We start from the raw sequence: 19887 nt of genomic DNA, 5'->3' as shown, positions 1-19887 counted from the left end.
GCTATACCTGTTGTTTATGTTGAATTGTCAAATATAAGACTATTTATTCTAAATTTTTTTGGTTGAATGTTCATCCTAACATGTTGAATAAATATTACAAAGTTTCAAAACGGTTCGTTACGCATGTTTGGTTGTCAATTGGACATCAATATTAAAAATTTTGACAAAACGATTTTGGAATTTTTGGTCTTTTTGGGCCCAAAATGATGATTTATAATTGATCAGTGAAGGAAACAACAATTTGGACATGAAGTTCAAGGTGTCACAAAAAAAGGGACCAAACCAGGCCATCGTAAACAATTCTTTCTTTGAAATATAAAGGCAACTTCAAAGGCATGCAAAATCAGACAAAATAGGCCCAGACCTTAAAGGGTTAATTAGCTATCAAGCTAATACTGCCATCTGGTGAATGGTAATGACAACTTGTTTGAAAAAGGCGGCAACACTCTATTATGACGTCACATTCGGTAAACGAATCCCTTTATTCTCATTTTCCAACGAAATGAAGATCTTTACATTATACTACATGTGAAATGAAGCCTGGAATCATGACTACCTCCTTTAATCCTAGTTCAAAGTTACAGAAAAGTCTGGACTTGACATGAAGCATTAAACATAAGTTAATGATTCACTCCACCCTTTTTACTTGTACGAGCCCCGACAGGTAGACATTGTGACGTCATCAAAAGGTGACACCCACCACCTCTCTTCCTCAGCGAGCAGTGAGTCTACCCGAGCTGACTCGGCCGCTTGGCTTCTTTCAAAGCAGCGGTCGAGATTACTTTTATGGCTGCCCCTCTTCGTTCAATAAGTCAACTCGGGGTGAACAGTTCTTCCACGTCTGACAGGCTTTATCCTCTCGTCCAAGAGGAACGAGCGTAAGATAAAAGGTAAAATTTGGCTGGTTGAACATGAACACTTGCTGCCTTGTTAAGGTTAGACGTGGCTGTAGTTTCTCGCTCACACGGTGCTTTCACGTTCCCTCGGAGGAAGCAGATGAAGGACTGATGACAGCTGTTTTCCGTCAAAGTTTGTGTGACCGTCTGAGTCGCTTTAAATTTGCAGTTGTAGCTACAATGAAAATCGAAGTAAAATTCGTTTTTTGGTGGTAGAAGTGTGGAGGAAGTGTTCCAGTAACGAAGTTTCCGTAGCATAAATATTAGGTAGCAAAGTGGACTTGACGAACACTTTTAGGACTGTCTGCCTGGACAAAGCTCGACGTGTCACGTCGTGGGAGTGCTTGTGTCAATGAGAATTTGAGACATGTGACACTTTAAGAGGACTTTGGTGTGTCGTCAGTGTTTAGACTATATTAATCAAATGAACGATGGTGAATGGAAACATCTGTCGACGTTGTCATTTCCGCTCTTATTTTGAAATTCTGTTTGGACTTCTGACCTATGGACTCGTATTCACTTGAATAGTCAGGGTTTGCTGAGCTTCTGGACAGTTTCCTAGGAAGTGAAGAATTTAACTGTGTCATCCACGTATAACAACTCAATTCAGTAAATCAACTCATCAACACATTTCTGGTAAACCCACAAACACGAGTGAGCGAAATGATCCTTGTCCACACTGTGAGTTCCCTGATTTGATTCAGTTAAACCATCCCAATCTGAGTGAGAGACTGTTGCTGAGTCAGTCAATCAAATCATCATGTGTGACCATTGTGTCTTTCATTGGGCTGCCAGGATGTCATCCCGAGGTCCAAACGACCTGTGTATGATATGCGGAGGGGTTCTCCAGGGTAACCAGAGGCGTTGGCTTTTTGGGGGTCACCACAAAAGGTCCGGTAAGCCTCAGACTCCCACAAGATCCCTGATGGATGGAAGCCTGTCAGGGTCTTCGCCAAGCAGTCCCTGGGGTGAGTGTTTTTTATTATTCCATTTGGGCTTCAAACCTTGATCTGAAACAAGAGCTGCCATAGTTAATCGTCAGATTGATTATCAAATTAAGTATTTTAAAAGTTGATTTTTTTTAGCATTATTAATGTAAATATTTGTATTTTAAAAAATATTTATATTAGGACTGTCAAACGATTAAAATTTTTAATCGAGTTAATTACAGCTAAAAAATTAATCGTAAGTTATCGCAATTCAAAACCATCTATAAAATATGCCATATTTTTCTGTAAATTATTGTTGAAATGGAAAGATAAGACACAACACAGATTTATACATTCAAAATACTGTACATAAGTGCTTTATTTGTTTATTATAACAATAAATCAACAAGATGGCATTAACATTATTAACATTCTCTTAAAGCGATCCATGGACAGAAAGACTTGTAGTTCTTAAAAGATAAATGTTAGTACAAGTTACAGAAATTTTATATTAAAACCCCTCTTAATGTTTTCATTTTATTAAAAATTGTAAAATTTTCAATCAAAAAATAAACTAGTAGCTCACAATTGTTGATGTCAATAATTACATCATGCTCACTCATGGTACTAACCCATAAAGTCAGTTGGACCCAAGCGCCAGCAGAGGGCGCCAAACACCAAAAAACAAGTAACAAGCGGACATTACACTGTACTGTCATTTTAATCTGTTTGAGCGGGGCATGTGCGTTAATTGCGTCAAATATTGTAACGTGATTAATTTAAAAAACTAATTACCGTTAACACGATAGTTTTGACAGCCCTAATTTATATATATATATATATATATACATATATATATATATATATATATATATATATACACATAGACTTCACTATCAGTTGACGGGGTGCGGGCCGCTCCGTAGGGGGCATTTTTTCAAAAACTTAACATTCAAATATTTTTTAAAACCAAAGCAACTAGCGACCTAAAACCCTTAGGCATATATGAGTCTCCATGAGCAGCGGCATAAAAAAAATCAAAGTCGTACCCTAATAAAATCTTAATTATATTTTTTTTATAGAAGTATAACAAAACTTAAAAATGTCTATAAAATTCTCAAATTTTACACTAGATGCACAAAAATCACCAAATGCATAGATAATCACCTATGTTTACAGGATCAATAGCAATATTTAACATATACGTTTTTGCCCGAAATAGCGACTTTTTTTTTCTTTAGTGCAATTTTGAGAATGCAGCATCATCTTAATTTTTCTCAATAAAGGCAAATTTTGCGTTTTTCTATATACAATTACAACTTATTTAGGTTGAATTCCAATGTCACTATTGCCTCAGCAAGTCTTGCTGGCTATCTGGCCCTCGTCATTTTTAGATTGAAATGTTACATAAAATAAACCACGTAAAAGCCTTTTTTTTTTTCGTATGGATGCAGAAATGTCTAAATTACTAGTTTTTTGCCAAAGAAATGGGCAGTTGGCCGAAAATTACCTGATTATTTGAATGTAAAGTTACGCTATTGTGCATGGATGCAAAATCCAACATGGCGGCCATCACAAAACAAAGAGCTTTTTAGGTTGGAACTTGGAAATTCTTGTAAATAAATGCATAAATCCCGGAATTTCTATAGATTGAACGTAAAACGGTCTAGATTCTTGGTCAACAGCAAAAAAAACCGGACAGTTATCATTCATTTTATGTAAATATTTCAAGCTAATGTTAGCTTATTTTTTCCATTCATTTCATTTTTTTCACAACGTTTCAAAGTGCATGCATGGGTCTATTGTATATAATAATTACCTTGAAGCCTTGACCAAATCACTGTTGAGACACCTCTGCCTGCTTGTATGCACTAAAATGTTAGTTCTATTTCCACCTAAATCTGGCGTTAGAACGCAGCGTGTGTTTGAGTTTATCGCAGTGAAAGCTTCCTCGACGCTCTGCCTGGCCCGGCCCCCAACGGCCAGCTGTGGCGCAATGTCTGTAGGAGCTTTTCTCGTCAACTGATAGTGAAGTCTATGATATACACACACATACACATCAAAACAAAGTAAATGTTGTTTGCATTTTATTTATTTATTTTTTTAAGAGTTTAAAAAAATAATATATGTATTTCTATTTTCGGTAGGCCTCGACGAAAAGAGATAATTATCTTTGTGATTAATAAAAATTAGATATTTGCAAATATAACCCGGATTTGAAAGCTCAATTTGAATTCTCCCCCAGGCAGCACGTCCTCTCTGGCCTCGTCATCTTCCCTGTCCAAATCGCAACTGTACCTGGGCTCCCCGTCCAAGTCCTCGGACCTCCTATCAATTCTGACACATATCGTGGGCGGGCCGCCACGCCGCGGTGCGGGCTGTGGGGAGTTCGTGTGTGGCAAATGCAGCTCAGTCCTGGAACGTGTCTTCAAGTTTGATACGGTCATCGCTAGGGTGAGGGCCCTTTCATCAGAGAGGCTCATCAAGCTGATTCAAGAGCGAGACCGCGTGCGGCGTTGGGTGCGTGACAACTACGTACGCAGGTGCCCGCCGAGCGACGACGACAATGAGGAGCGGGCGGGTGGCGACAATGGCAAGGACAACTACCGGGAAATGTTGAAGGATAACATGGCACTGGCCGAGTACGAGTACTGGTCGGAGAAGTGGGATGCATGTCCATATTTCATACGGACAGGTAGCTTGGAGCCTAAATGGCAATTGTTTGAAGCCCTAATTGCTAATCTTGTCTTCAAATCATAATTTGAAATCTTATCTATAATATTAAACCCTAACCGTTATTTAAAACTGTAAGTCAAAATTAGTACTGTAACGATTAATCGATTGAGTATTCGATTAGAAAAAAAATATTCAAATTAAATTTTGTTGCTTCGAGTATTCGTTTAATTAAAGTAATGTTGTAATGGCTTATTTTGAAAGTATTTGCATTTCGTTTTATTGATTAGGGTGGATACACTGCCCTCTGGTCTGCCTCATTTCACATGGCTGAATCCAACTGATCCCTGTTAAGACCAACGAAAGCGAAGTTTTTGTTTGAGCTAATGTGCAGCTATCGAATATTTTAGTAGTTGATTAATCGATGGACTATTTAGTTCGAATAATCGAGTAATCTGATAAGGAACATGAAAAATTAAATTACCTGAGCTGAGGATCTATGTACAATAAAAGAACAATTGGCTAACTTGCATAGAAAAAGTCCTCTAGCTTAAATGCTGTAGAAGGCTAAAGTTGTTTTTACAATGCGCTTAACAAATGTTTCAGACACATATTCCCATAAAAAAACGGCTAAATATACCTATAAACTAAATTATTAAACCTTTAAAAAAAATCATTAGCTCAAACAAAAACTCTGCTTATGTTGATCTTAACAAGGAGCTGTTGTGTTCAGCCTTGTGAAAAGAGGCAGACCAGAGGGCAGTGTATCCACCCTAGTCGATAAAACTAAATGCAAACTCTTTCAAAATAAACCATTGCAACACCACTTTAACTAAACGAATACTCGAAGCAACAAAATTTAATTTGAATATTTTTTTCTAATCGAATACTCGAGTTAATCGATTAATCGTTGCAGCACTAGTCTGAACCATTTGTTAGGAGCATTGAAAAAAAAAAAAAATAGCATTTTATAGCATTTAAGCTATCTGACTTTGGCTATGTAGGTTAGGCAATTCTTTTTTTTGTTGTACATAAATCCTAATTTATTAATTGTTTTTTACCGTTTGAGGCTCAGCTCAGGTATTTTAATTTTTCATGTTCCTGATCTGATTACTCGATTATTCAAACTAACTATTTCATCGATTAATCGACTACAAAAATAATCGATAGCTGCAGCCCTAGTTAAAATCCAAACATAGGCTCAAAGCCGTATTTTGAGACCTAAACCCTTTTTTTTTTTTTTTTTTAAACTAACCATAACACTTTCATGAAAACTTATTTGAAATGCCAACCCTTATTTTAGGCTTATCTATCTTAAACCCAAATTAGAAGCCCAAACCTTGTTTTAAACCTGAATTTGAAGCCCCAACCTAGTGTTTAACCTGAATTTGTATCCCTTAAACCTGAACTGGAATCCCTTAACCCATTTTAAACCAAATCAGAAGCCCCAAGCCTGTTCAACCCTATTTCAAGCTTTAAATCTGGCTTAAAATCTCAATATGAAGCCCCAGCTCAAATTTGAGCCCCAACTTAAAGCCCCTACCCTGTCTTAAACCCGAATTTAAAGCCCTAACCCTGTTTTATACCCAACTTTAAACTCCTAACCCTGTTGGACACCCCAATTTCAAATAAGAAGCCACATTTTGATTCCTAATTGGAAACCGTAACCCTTTCTTTAAAATTTAAAGCCTAATCTTCCTTTGAAGCCCTCACCCTAATTTAAATATGCAACCATAGATTGCCTAAATTTAACGTCTTATGTGCACTCCGCAGGTAAAAGGTGCCGAAAGGGTCAAAACTGCGAAGGCTGCGACTCCTTGCGCGTGTCCGACTCTGACTATGAGTCGGTGTGCGGCGTACCTCGCCGAATGCCGTACCAGGCATTTTCCCCGCTGCCTTTATCCCGCGACAAATCCCAGAGCATGCCGCTCCATTGGCATCCAGTCACATCCACCTGCTCCCGACCCACCTCGCCGGCGGTGTCCACCTTCTCCCTGCGGACTGCTTCCATCCAGTCCCTCGACTCCCTGGAAGGGCCGTCAGACTCGCCAGGTGACTCCTCGCTGGGCTCTATGCTAAGGGAGCTCCTGAGCCCGGGATTGAGGCCGGTCCGCTCACCGGCGGGTAGCAGGATTCCCATTCTGGCTGGGCGGAGGCGTTCAAGCCAGATATCACCCTTGGTGAACAGGAGCCTGAGTTTTGGGGAGAACGGAGATCATCACGCTGGAGAGGAGGTGGATCATGTCACGATGGAAATGGAGGACGAGTTCCTGCCACTGCATCAGCAGGTGGGCCAGTTTGAGAAGCTCTGCTATTATTTCATACTCAATAATATACTGTAACTTCCACAATCTGGAGTCCACCTGACTCTAAAAAAACTCAAATGTCCACATTTCAATATGGGACATTTACAACGGTGTGAAAAAGTCTCTGAGCCTTTTGGAATTTCTTACATTTCTGTGAATGTGATCTGATCTTTGACAAAATCACACAGATGAAAAAACAGTGTCTGCTTTAACTAAAACCACCCACACATTTATAGGTTTTCATATTTTAATGAGGATAGTATGCAAACAATGACAGAAGGGGGAAAAATAAGTCAGTGAACCATCACATTTAATATTTTGTGCCCCCCCCCCCCCCCCCCCCCTTGGCAGCAATAACTTCAACCATACGCTTCCTTTAGCTGCAGATCAGTCTGGCATATCGATCAGGAATAATCTTGGCCCATTCTTCTCTACAAAACTGCTGTAGTTCACTCAGATTCACGGCATGAATCACTGTCTTTAGGTCATGCCACAGCATCTCAATGGGGTTCAAGTCTGGACTTTGACTTGGCCACTCCAGAACGTGTATTTTTTTTTTCTGAAACCACTCTGAACTTGGTTTACTTCTGTGTTTTGGATCATTGTGTTGTTGCAGCATCCATCCTCTTTTAAGCTTCAATTGTCTGACAGACAGCCTCAGGTTTTCCTGCAAAACATCCTAATAAACATTTGAATTCATTCTTCCCTTAATAATGGCAAGTTGTCCAGGCCCTGAGGAAGCAAAACAGCCCCAAATCATGATGCTCCCTCCACCATGCATCACTGTGGGGATGAGGTGTTGATGTTGGTGAGCTGTTCCATTTTTCCTCCACACATGGCATTCTGTCTTACTCCCAAACAATTCAACTTTGGTTTCATCAGTTCACAAAATATTCTGCCAAAACTTCTGCGGCGTGTCCAAGTGCCTTTTTGCGAACATTAAACGAGCAGCAATGTTTTTTTTTAGACAGCAGTGGCTTCCTCCGTTGAGTTCTCCCATGAACACCATTCTTGGCCAAAGTTTTACTTATATTTGATGTGTGCACAGAGATATTGGCCTGTTCCAGTGATTTCTGTAAGTCTTTCACAGACACTCTAGGGTTCTTTTTTACCTCTCTGCGTATTCTGCGCTGAATTCTTGGCGTCATCTTTGGTGGACGGCCACTCCTTGGGAGAGACACAACAGTGCCAAAGTCTCTCCATTTGTTGACAATTTTCTGACTTAATTGATTAACATCCAGACTTTTAGAGATGGTTTTGTATCCTTTCCCAGCTTTATATAAATCAACAATCATTGATCGCAGGTCTTCAGACAGCTTTTTTGACCGAGCCGTGACGCACATCAAACAATGCTTCTCATCAAGACATTTCTTACCAGGTGTGAGTTTTATAGTGGGCAGGGTTGCTTCAAACCACTCATTAGTGATTGGGAACACGCCTGACTTAAAATGTTTGGTAAAAATTGGTTTCAATTGCCTCTCTAATACCCCACTGAAACTAGTGGGTCAACACGCGTTTATTCCAAGCCGATGCAACCAACTAGCGATTGGAATTTGGCACCTTTCCCATTGACAAAAAAAGGCATGTCTTTTTTTTTTTTTTTCTTTTTTCATCCGTCTAACCCCCCCACCTCTCCTCAGCCGTGCGTCTACAAATGCGACCGAATTCAGTTCAAGGAAGTAAACAATGCAGAGCAAAATGGAAGCCTCCTTTCCGTTTGTGTTCTCTGTTTGCATGCTTTTTACTGCCCTCAAAATGTTCGAAATACAGCAAAGGATCAACACACTGCTTGTGCTGAGGCAACGTAGGCGATGTGAATTCTTCTTCTTCTACTAGCTTTGTTGTGAGCAACCACATAACTACGGTTGTGGGGCGTGTTAAATGGGAGGCGAGTGGCACGTTGTTATGACGCATCACGTCAGAGCCTACGTCACCACGTAGATTAGGGTGTTGACTGTTGACCCGGGGTTTTGTTTTCACACTGCATGACGATCAGAGCCGAGGTGATTTTAACGCGGGTCGCTTGGCGGGTTGATTGACACGGGTCGAGGCGCGTCGCTGCACCTTTCCCACTGCCACAAAAAGTCGATTGTTAGTGGGTTGACACGGGTTTTTTGGCCAGTGGGAAAGGGGTATCAGTCTCCTTAGGCAGAGGGTTCACTTACTCATTTCCCCCCTTCTGTCATTGTTTGCATGCTATCCTCATTAAACAATGAAAACCTATAAATGTTAGTTGAAGCAGACACTGTATTTTCATTTGTGTGATTTTGACAAAGATCAGCTCACATTTGATGGTGATTTTATGCAGAAATATGAGAAATTCCAAAAGGTTCAGATAGTTTTTCATACCACTGTACATCGAAAGATCGATCAAAAATCGCTTAATTAACCAAAATAAATATAATCAACTTGCCAAGTTGTGCGCTCTTCATTCATATGCAGACAAACGGTGCCACAAGTCCCACTGTTGTGTTCAGAGCCAATCTGAAAGTACTTCACTTTAAAAAAAAAACCAACATATTGCTACAATTTACAAGAATTCAAGGCCACTTGACCTTGACTACTTAACTTGCAACGCACTCTTCAGATCACCATCGTGAGCCTAACACTGAACTGGAAAACTCAGAGTTTTGTTGGCTAATGGAAGAGTTGCTATGAGGTAGAAACCCTAAACACACTTAAAGTGGGGACATCCTCAAGACACTTTGGGCCGCTAAAAATCCACCAATTAGCCATTTTGTAGCCGCAGGGTTCAAAGAAGAGAAAAATATGCGAATTGCATTTCTAGTTTTCTCATCCTAAACGTCAGTGACAAAGTTTAAAGATGGTGTTCAAAGCTCAATAAATGTTGATGTGTGTTCAGCCGTCTAGAAGGTTAAATATTGACAGTTTGTTTCATCCGGGTCGGAAACACCTACTCAGGTGTTAGTCGACGTGTCAGTACTGAATCATTTTTCTGGTGGCAGAGAACCTCCCAAAGGCTCAATCAGGTGGTCAAGCACCTGCGAGGTCGCCTGGACCGTGCCGAGGCCCATGTCAGGACCTTGGAAGCCCAGCTGAAACTTGGGATGCCCCAGGATGACACAGTCCAGGGATGGACACAAGTAAGCACACATGATATGCTACTTTAAATCAAATCACTATCTTCGAAGATTTGTTAAAAAAACAAGTTTTAAAAATCTTAAAATCCAATTAACATACCATAACCCAGGCCTATCTAATGGTTGCAATGTTTAAAACAAGACAGACACAGCAGCCACATTACTACTACGTAACATGTTGACACGACATACACAACATAAGTTATGAGAGGTGTGTGTTTTGCCGCAAAAGGGTGTGGTGCCTTTTTTGTTCATTTATAGATTCTGCGTACAGACACACGGGCATGATGGAATCCTGCCCAACCAGTACAGTTTGCCCCGGGCTTGTGATTACTTGGACAAAAGACTCCAATCTGTGACTGCCTGTTCAAATTAATAATAAGAATGATAAAGAATGCGTGTGAATGGACAAAAGCAAGTTGAAGCTAGTTGGCTAATGACTAGAGTTCGTATTGAGCATATACTATTGAGACTCAAATGATGACCATAATACCTTTGAAAAATATACCGGTATATGGCGGAAAACACAGACAAGCCTGAAAAAACAGTTTCTGCTCTTGCACTCCTCTTTAAAAGAAACTGCTGTATTTTAAGCCAAAACAACTGTCGTGTTTGACAGAACAATATGTCTATATGCTGCCATAGCAGATTCATGGCGCATTAAGCCCCCGAACTATTTTTAATTTGTCCGTTTTACCCTGAAAACCCCCGTTTACAGACTTCGTGCAACCGCTTTTGTTTCAACCCAGCCATAAAACGAAGGTAATTAATTATATTTATTATTCAAAAATCAAAATGTCTCGTTTTTAGCTTGGAATCAAATTGATGTCTCATATTTCGTTTAAAAAAAAAAAAAAAACGACTTAAAAAAATTATTCACTCACATATTTTAAACTTTTAAACAAATTATGTCGCAATGAAAAAATGGCGTCTGTAAAAAAGTCACGGCTGTGTAACTCATAACTATCGCTTAATTGTATTTTTTTTTGTTACCATCGTCTTTTCTCGATATGTTAGATGATAAACAATTGATCTAAACAGAAAAAAAATGGAAAAAAAAACGTTTAATGGGAATATATATGAAAAAGAAACTCTCCACCGCTCCATGATGTCTGCGATTTCTGCATCGCGACCCTTGTTATATTACCATGTTTCAACCATAAAATCCCCAAAAAATCCAGCTGTGGTCATTCACAGCTATGTCTTGACACTCTATGATACATGCTACATGGAGGTTTTGGATCGAAACAAGTTAAGTACACAAGTTAAAGTCACGGCGTCTGTAGTCATGGCGTCTGTAATCCTGCTCTCACGTGCTCTCACCTCCAGATAGGGTTTTGCTGTTTAAGAAACTTTTTTTTTTTTTTTTTAAATCCGCTCCTGTTCAAAATATTTCTTCCCCCAGAAAATGATGTATCACACATGCATATTGGACAATTTAGAAATGTGGCCAAATTGAGGGTCTCAGAGCGGAACTTCAAGTCACCTGAGTGTTTTCTGCCATATATATATATATATATATATATATATATTAAAAACTATGTTGCTATATTTTTAAATAATACATAAAAAAAAAGATTGCTACATAATTACAGAATATTTATATCTGCAACTCTTTTCAGCACCTAGTTACTGGTTCTATTGCATATTTCCACTTAAATATTAAGCCCAGATTCATATATATATATAAAACGTGATTTATATTGATTTCCTCCAGCTTATGCGTGAGGAGGACGGCGCCTGCCTATTGCCCGGCCTGGCCTGCTCGCTGCACAGTCGCGATCGCCTCATCCAGGTGAGAGATAATGAGGAGAGACAGAAAAATACAAAGCTCTCAGGAATCTTGTTTTGTTTGTCTCTGGGCCTGTTGGCCTATTCTGATCATAATGGATGTGATATCTTACTTATCAAGAGAAATAATTGGCAGATCAACCTAACTCACGGCAGGGTTTCCCCCAGAAAACTTGCAAAGACTAGTGGAAGAAAGAAGTCGAAAGGAATTTTGAAATTATGACTATTTTATGTTATTTGAAACCATTTATTAACTATGCTCAAACAGTCTCACAAAAAGACACTTTTGAAAGGCAGTTAAAAAAAATAAGTGCAATTCAGTGAAGTGTCAGAGAGCTGGAACAGGTTTGTTCATGTATCGATATCGCCACGGTTCATAAGGTTCCTTGAAAATGCTTGGAAGTGTTCGGCGCAAAATATTTCTTCGCACCCTGTCTAAAAATTATGTCATTAAATGATGGAAAATGCACACTCCTTCTGAAGTTGCCCTCCCTTAATGTCCCATGTCACATTGTGGCTCCCAAGAGTGCAGTGCACTTGAGTCCGTGCGTGAGTAGTTTGGAGTTTAATCAAGCGAACAGTATACAGATAGAGTTGTATTTCAAAGCATCACTAGGTAACTTTTCATTTTTGGTCGATTTTAGCAACGCAGGTAGACAAAAGCGAAAGTGTTTTGCCTTGAGGAAGGCTGCGTTTCCCATAACGACCAGAGCGCAGTGTCGTAACAATGGATAGTAATTAGGTAATGAATTCAGTTGTGACTAAACAATAGCATGTGACGATGTTATTAATGTTTTTAATTAATCACATTACAATATTTGACGCATGTAACGCACATGACCCGCTCAAATAAATTAAAATGACAGCACAGTGTCACGTCCACTTGTTACTTGTGTTTTTTGGTGTTTTGTCGCCCTCTGCTGGCACTTGGGTGCGACTTGATTTTATGGGTTTCAGCACCATGAGCATTGCGTAATTATTGACATCAACAATAGTGAGCTACAAATTTATTTTTTGATTGAAAATTTTACACATTTAGTAAAGCGAAAACATTAAGAGGGGTTTTAATATAAAACTTCTATAACTTTTTCTAACATTTATTTTTTAAGAACTACAAGTCTTTCTATCCATGGATTGCTTTAACACAATGTTAATAATGTTAATGCCATCTTGTTGATTTATTCTTATAATAAACAAATACAGTACTTATGTACAGTATGTTGAATGTATATATCCGTCTGTCTTGTCTTTCCATTCCAACAATAATTTACAGAAAAATATGGCATATTTTATAGATGGTTTGAATTGCGATTACTTACGATTAATTAATTTTTAAGCTGTGATTAACTCGATTAAAAATTTTAATCGTTTGACAGCCTTACTATGAACCCTGTATCGCTATTGTGTTTTCAACCGATTAATCAGACATTGGTAAAATCTGTATACTTTTCATACTTTCTTTTGTAGCACTATTTTCGCCAGCCAGCCTGGGCCGGTTACAGAAAAGCCTTGCAGCCCGTCAGGTTTATAAAGCACTGGGGGAAAGTCTGCATTGGCTGATATGACGGTGATAGATGATCATGTTATTCACATTCCCAGGAGTGCATGAGTGTGATCAGAAGAGTGTGTTCAGAAGGAGGCGGAAGAAGCCAGTTTACGGATGAGTTTGCCTGCAAACTTGGAGAGAATATGAAAGAAATTGTACAGGACAACAAGGTGAGTCAACTTCATGGCTGAATATGTATCAGTACAAACCCAAAAGTGTCTCTTGAGTGGCTAAGAAAAAATGAACCATTCACACTCGGCGCTTCGTGCTAATTTTCATTTCCTGGCATCTTCTGCAGTCCTAAAGTGAAATCAAGCATTTTCTTGGTTTTGTTTTTTCCCAGCCATATACAGTTGTCTAATATGACACAATGTGTCATCTTCACCCAGGTTGCTATGGAGAGTTTGGTGCGCCAGTTAACAGAGAAAGAAAAACAACTGCAGGAAGAAGTGTCTTCCCTGAGGGAGGCGGCTGGCGACCGTGAGAAAGACCTGGACAAGCTCAACACAGTGCTGCAGTGCAACCAGGACGTCATAGACGTAAGCTCGACAGCATTTTTTAAAAAAATGTTTTTTACCATTTTTCAATTAAAAAAAAAAAGCAAATAGAAAATATTTCTTTTTTCCAAAGTTTCTGTTTTTATTTTTGAATATTAAAATAAACAATAAAAATATCTTTATTTGTTTATTTTAATTGTAAACAAATATATAAAAAAGAGTTGAGAGAGAGTGGAAGAAAATAAGTACTGTACTGTTGTGTATGAGGACGAAGGATTCAGCTGATTTTGCGGATTAATACGTTTATTTTTCGCATCACGCCAGCCAAACGGCTGCAGAAAAATCATTCTGTATGAGGGAGAGGTGTATGCGCCTTTTTGGAGTTTCAAAAGGTTCCCATTCACCGTGGATATTTACTGTGGGACCATTTGACTTACGAGGAAGTGAGTAAACATCTTGTTTTGTATTATGTCAAATACGAATACAGCGATTACAAAGTAAACACTACAAACTTCCTTTAAATGAAGGACTACTTACGTTTGATCATTGATAGGCATGTAAAAAGCTCTCCTAATGCTCATTAGCAGCAGCACGTTAGCTGCACAACTCCAGCCAACCTCCTCCAGGGAACGAACTGTAAATTGCTCTCCGCCGGGCGGTTTGCCGATCCATGATGACAATCGACAACCGGGTCGTCATGTCAAATAATCCAGGATAGTTATGTGTGATTTTCCGCTTCGAAGACTTTGAAACATCACTCGGTTCGGGTTAGCATGTCGGCTAGCTGTCACGGCTTCTGGTTTGTTTACATTCTCCGAAGCCGGGGAAGGGAAATGACATATGTCCGATTTAGGTGTCATAAAATATCGTTCGGGAGGTGCGACAGTAAAGGTGAAGTTGACAGTTTTGACCATTATGGAGTAATTTTGCCATGTCGTCCTGAATAAATGCATTTTTATTATTTCATATTCCATTCAGCACAAGACTGTTATTTGTCATGACCATGCCATTTATTTAGCAATTGGGGAAAATACTTGGATAAAAAGAATATCCTGTAAAAATATTGAAGTAAAGAGACAGAAACAATGACATTTTGCCGCTCTCTTCGTCGCGTTTTCCTCGTTGTGAATAGTTCCCCCTCGACGGGCTGACAGGTCCTTCTCAAGCCATTTATATAGCTATTGGGGAAAATACTTGGATAAAAAGAATATCCTGTAAAAATATTGAAGTAAAGAAACAGAAACAATGACATTTTGTCGCTCTCTTCGTCGTGTTTTCCTCGTTGTGAATAGTTCCCCCTCGATGGGCTGACTGGTCCTTCTCAAGTCATTTATATAGCTATTGGGGAAAAATACTTGGATAAAAAGAATATCCTGTAAAAATATTGGAGTAGAGAGACTGAAACAATGACATTTTGCGGCTCTCTTCGTCGCGTTTTCCTCGTTCTGAATAATTCCTCCTCATTGGGCTGAATAGTAAAACCGATGAGCCCAGTCTACCACTGACGTCATCCACCTGTTGGGGACGCTAAAGCCCTATAATGGTAGCCGTGGCTAACCGGCAGATTAAAAGACTAATTTCTCGTCATCTGTGCTTTGCTAAATTGTTGTATATAGTCGAATAGTCTCAAAATATGATTCTAATTCACATAATAATGCAATTTAAGACTTTTTTTCTTGTGTCATATGCTCTTTAAGTAGCACCCAAGTATTGCACCAGCCAAAAAATACACGGAGGAAAACACTCATATAAATCGCACTGGAATATATATGTTGTGTTTTGGTTAGGTCATTTTATTTAATCAGAGACCAAGCACAAACATTATAGTAGTAATAAAACTGAGAACAAACCGCTAACTAGGTACAGTGCTAGTCAAAAGTATTGGCAACCCCTGCAATTCTTATCAGATAATGCTCAATTTCTCCCAGTAAATGTTTGCAATTACAAATGCTTTGGTAGTAATGTCTTTATTGATTTTTCTTGCAATGAAAAAACACAAAAGAGAATGAAAAATAAACAAATAAATTATTATCATTTTACAAAAAACTCCAAAAATGGGCCGTACCAAAGTATTGGCACCCTCAGCCTAATTCTTGGTAGCACAACCTTTAGACAAAATAACTGCGAACAACCGCTTCCGGTATCAATCGATGAGTTTCTTACAATGCTATCTGCTGGAATTTTAGACCATTCTTCTTTGCCCAACTGCTCCAGGTCTCTGAGATTTGAAGGGTGCCTTCACCAAACTGCCATTTTCAGGTCTCTCCACAGGTTTTCTATGGGATTCAGGTCTCGACTCATTGCTGGCCACTTTAGAAGTCTCCAGTGCTTTCTCTCAAACCATTTTCTAGTGCTTTTTGAAGTGTGTTTTGGATCATTGTCCTGCTGGAAGACCCATGACCTCCGGGGGATGACTCAGCTTTCTCAAACTGGGCCCTACATTATGCTGGCAAAATTTGTTGGTAGTCTTCAGACTTGATAATGCCATGCACACGGTCAAGCAGTCCAGTGCCAGAGGTAGGAAAGCAACCCCAAAACATCAGTGATCCTCCGCCATGTTTGATTGTGGGGACTGTGTTCTTTTCTTTGAAGGCCTCATTTTTTCCCCCTGTAAAGTCTATGTTGATGCTTTTTCCCAAAAAGTTCTACTTTTGTCTCATCTGACTACAGAACATTCTTCCAAAAAATTTTTGGCCTTCTGAGATAAGTTTTGGCAAACTCCAGCCTGGCTTTTTTATGTCTAGGTCAGAAGTGGGGTCTTCCTGGGTTACCATCAAGTCCCTTTTCATTCAGATGCCGACGGATAGTACGGGTTGACACTGTTGTACACTGTTGTGGAACTTGTTTGGATGTTAGTCGAGGTTCTTTATCCACCATCCGCACAATCTTTCGTTGAAATCTCTCGTCCATTTTTCTTTTTCGTCCACATCTAGGGAGGTTAGCCACAGTGCCATGGGCTTTACATTTATGGATACGCTGCGCATGGTAGACACAGGAACATTCAGGTCTTTGGAGATGGACTTGTAGCCTTGAAATTGGCCATGCTTGCTCACAATTTTGCTTCTCAAGTCCTCAGACAGTTCTTTGGTCTTCTTTCTTTTCCAATGTGGTACACACAAGGACACAGAACAGAGGTTGAGTGAACTTGAATTCATTTTAACTGGCTGCAAGTGTGATTTAGTTATTGCCACCACCTGTTAAGTGCCAAGGGTAGGGTAACAGGTGCTGTTAATTGCACAAATTAGAGAAGCATCACATGATTTTTCAAAGGGTGCCACTACTTTTGTCTGGCCCATTTTTGGAGTTTTGTGTAAAATGATAATGATTTAATATTTTTTATTTTTTATTCTTTTGTTTTCTCATTGGAAGCGAAATATATGAAGATATTACTACCAACGCATTTGTAATTGCAATCATTTTCTGGGAGAAATTGAACATTATCTGACAGAATTGTAGGGTTGCCCATATTTTTGGCCAGCACTGTATCTGTTAACATCATCTTTTGGTTTCGGAGGGCACGCCTCGAGTATAAGTATCAAAATACAATTCTCACTTGAATATAAGTCTCAGGCCCCGCCAAACTAACAAAAAGTGTGACTTATAGTCCAGAAAATACGGTAGTTGTCCATTACTTGATAGTACATTCATTGTGGAAGCCCTTGTGCAATGTGCCTTTAGTTTAATGCGTGTGTATGCTGGTCCTCCAGGATCTCCGCATAGATCTAGGTGAGAAGCAGCGCCTCCTGCAGGAGTTGCACAAGGAGAGGGAGGTGTGGACACAGAGGGAGCGGGCCCTCACTGCCACTGCTCGCGACACAGATCAACTGGTCCGTATCCTCAAGGTGGAGCTTGAAAGCAGCATGAAAGACGTTCAGGTAGCATGAAATGATCAACAATGTTATAAGTATTTGATTAATTTGACTATATTTGACCTGTTTTTAATTGATTGTGTCTTATTAATCGCTTACTTCATAAATACTGTGAAGAAGTTAACATTTTATTTCAGTTGAGGTATTGATGATAAAGACATGGCTAATTGATGATCAAATAGGCTCTCTCTGACTCGGTGATCGGTCAAGGCCTGGTAGGGGGCGGGGCCGAGGCAGCCTTGGCTTCCCAACTGCGAGACACGCAGAGTCGCCTTGTGGCCGTGTTGGAGGAGCGAGAGACGGAGAGCGCCACCTTGTGTCGGGAGGTCACGAAGCTCAGTGCGGCCCTGCAGGAGTACCAAAATGTGGTTCAGGTGAGAGGCCTTAGCTCTTTTGTAGAGGTCCCACGATTAATCAACTATCAAATTAATCGACAACTATTTGTTAGTCGATTGTTCATATCCGTTTTTTGCCATTTTTCATCAAATAAAAAAACAAAAACACTGCTTATCTTATCATTATGAGGTTTGCGGAGCTGCTAGAGCTTCTCCCAGCTAACTATGGGCAGTTTAATGATTTTATTTATTTGATTTTTTTTTTTTAATGTTATTTTTCATATTTAAAAAAACAACAGTAATCAGTAATGAATTTTCATTTTTTAATTCATAAAATATTTGCTTTAATTTTTTTCGAATCACATTTCATTTAAAGTTTTTTTTTTTCATTTAAATAATTTAAATTGAAAAAGGAGTTGAAAAACGAGAAAACGGTAAACTTTTTAAAATTATTTTTGTAAGACAAAATGGGGGGATAAATATTTTCTGATTTCTGTTGTCCTCAGTGAAAGCAGTTACATTTATAGTTATACTTTGTCAAGCAATTATTTTTGCTTGTAATGTTTATTTCCAGCTAAAATTCAAAGCTCAAAATAATACAACAGTAAATAGCTTGCGATTTGTATGGGGCGATCAGTCATGAATCGCAAAACAATCATCAATTAATCAACTTTGAAAAGAATCCTTCGAGGCAACCCTAATCTTTTGCGCAACCAACAGAGTCGACAGGAGAGCTTCGAGCATACGACGTCCTGGCTGACGTCTCAGCTAACAGACGCCAAGCGTGCGCTGCGCGACCAGGAGCAGCGCAGGAAGGAGGCCGAGAAAGCCGAACGGCAGAGGCAACAGGACGGAGAAAGGGCCGAGAGAAAGCTAAGAGACAGTCTGGAGAAGAGGGACCAACTCATTCAAGTAAACTTTATTTTTCAAATATTTTTTGGAACTCACGAGCTGCTTTTGACGGAGCTAGATGATGTTTTTTTAAATTTATTTTTTATCTTTTATTAAATGAAGTCTTTTCCGCAGCAAATTCTCCAAGACGCGGAGGAGCGCGATCGTCAGTTTGAGGAGCTTCAACACAATTTGCACAAGAAACGAGAACAGTGCGTGTCGGCCGTCAAACATGCCCTGTGAGCGGCGTGGGAACCAATCAGCAGATGAAGATTTTGCACTTTTAGAGCGGTACTACTTGTTAAGACATGGATTTTGTTCTATTCATATCCAAAGGTTTGCACTTTGATCTGCCGAGTTGGGGTATAGAATGTACATTTTTTAGGCCTCATAGATCTCAATAAGGAGGTGCATCGATTTAGAAAATTAGCGCATCACTGTAATTCAATGTTTAGACTGGTTTGTGTGTTTGGAATTGAACACCAAAAAGGCTCTTTTTAAAGAGCTACTTTGGTCTTCTACTTTTAGATTTTGCGTGATTCATGGGTTGTTGTTTTTTTTTTTTTTTTCCCCAAATGGTCCTTTTTGTTCTAATTCAATGAAACTGAGCATTCACTGCCACTTCTCCAATTATTCAGTGCCATTGGGCGTCTAGCACCGTCAACGGCAGCCAATGAGATCATGTCTGGGAAGTTGATTTTTTTTTTTCTTTAGTTTTTTAGCTCAAGAGAATTAAACACTCTGATCCAAATATTGGCTTCTTTTTTACATGATGTGATAACGGAAATGAAATTTGAGCAACTTGCTCAATCCTATTGCAGTTCAAAAATTTTTGCTATAGATATGCTTATCGCAAAGAAGCAATCAAATAAATACTATGATTATTGTAGATCATATTAGAATTTCAAATGCAATTTCAAATGCATCACGATTCTCCATCCCTGACATTGTTAAGTTGACAAAAGTACGCTTCGGTTGTTCAGTGGCGGTCATGAGACTGCAGTCTCCTGACCACAAACTCAATGTCGCTCGTTAAGTTGCTGTGATTTAATA

At 39.2% G+C, this 19887-nt stretch overlaps 1 protein-coding gene across 1 annotated transcript; it reads left to right on the top strand.

Moving 5' to 3' along the window:
- Positions 1 to 686: 686 nt before the first annotated feature.
- Positions 687 to 19794, top strand: si:ch73-95l15.5 (E3 ubiquitin-protein ligase BRE1A). Its single transcript, XM_057835464.1, has 12 exons — positions 687 to 890; positions 1692 to 1864; positions 4071 to 4520; positions 6272 to 6786; positions 9771 to 9908; positions 11623 to 11700; positions 13296 to 13412; positions 13632 to 13781; positions 17447 to 17614; positions 17791 to 17982; positions 18664 to 18855; positions 18970 to 19794. Exons 2-12 carry the CDS (start codon positions 1693 to 1695, stop codon positions 19075 to 19077), a joined length of 2280 nt encoding a protein of 759 aa, XP_057691447.1. The 5' UTR covers positions 687 to 890; position 1692; the 3' UTR covers positions 19078 to 19794.
- Positions 19795 to 19887: the final 93 nt, after the last annotated feature.

This window comes from Corythoichthys intestinalis, chromosome 4, assembly GCF_030265065.1.
Source record: "Corythoichthys intestinalis isolate RoL2023-P3 chromosome 4, ASM3026506v1, whole genome shotgun sequence".
NCBI lineage: Eukaryota > Metazoa > Chordata > Actinopteri > Syngnathiformes > Syngnathidae > Corythoichthys > Corythoichthys intestinalis.
Note: the sequence above shows the minus strand (reverse complement) of the source record. Positions and strands in the feature narration are given on the sequence as shown.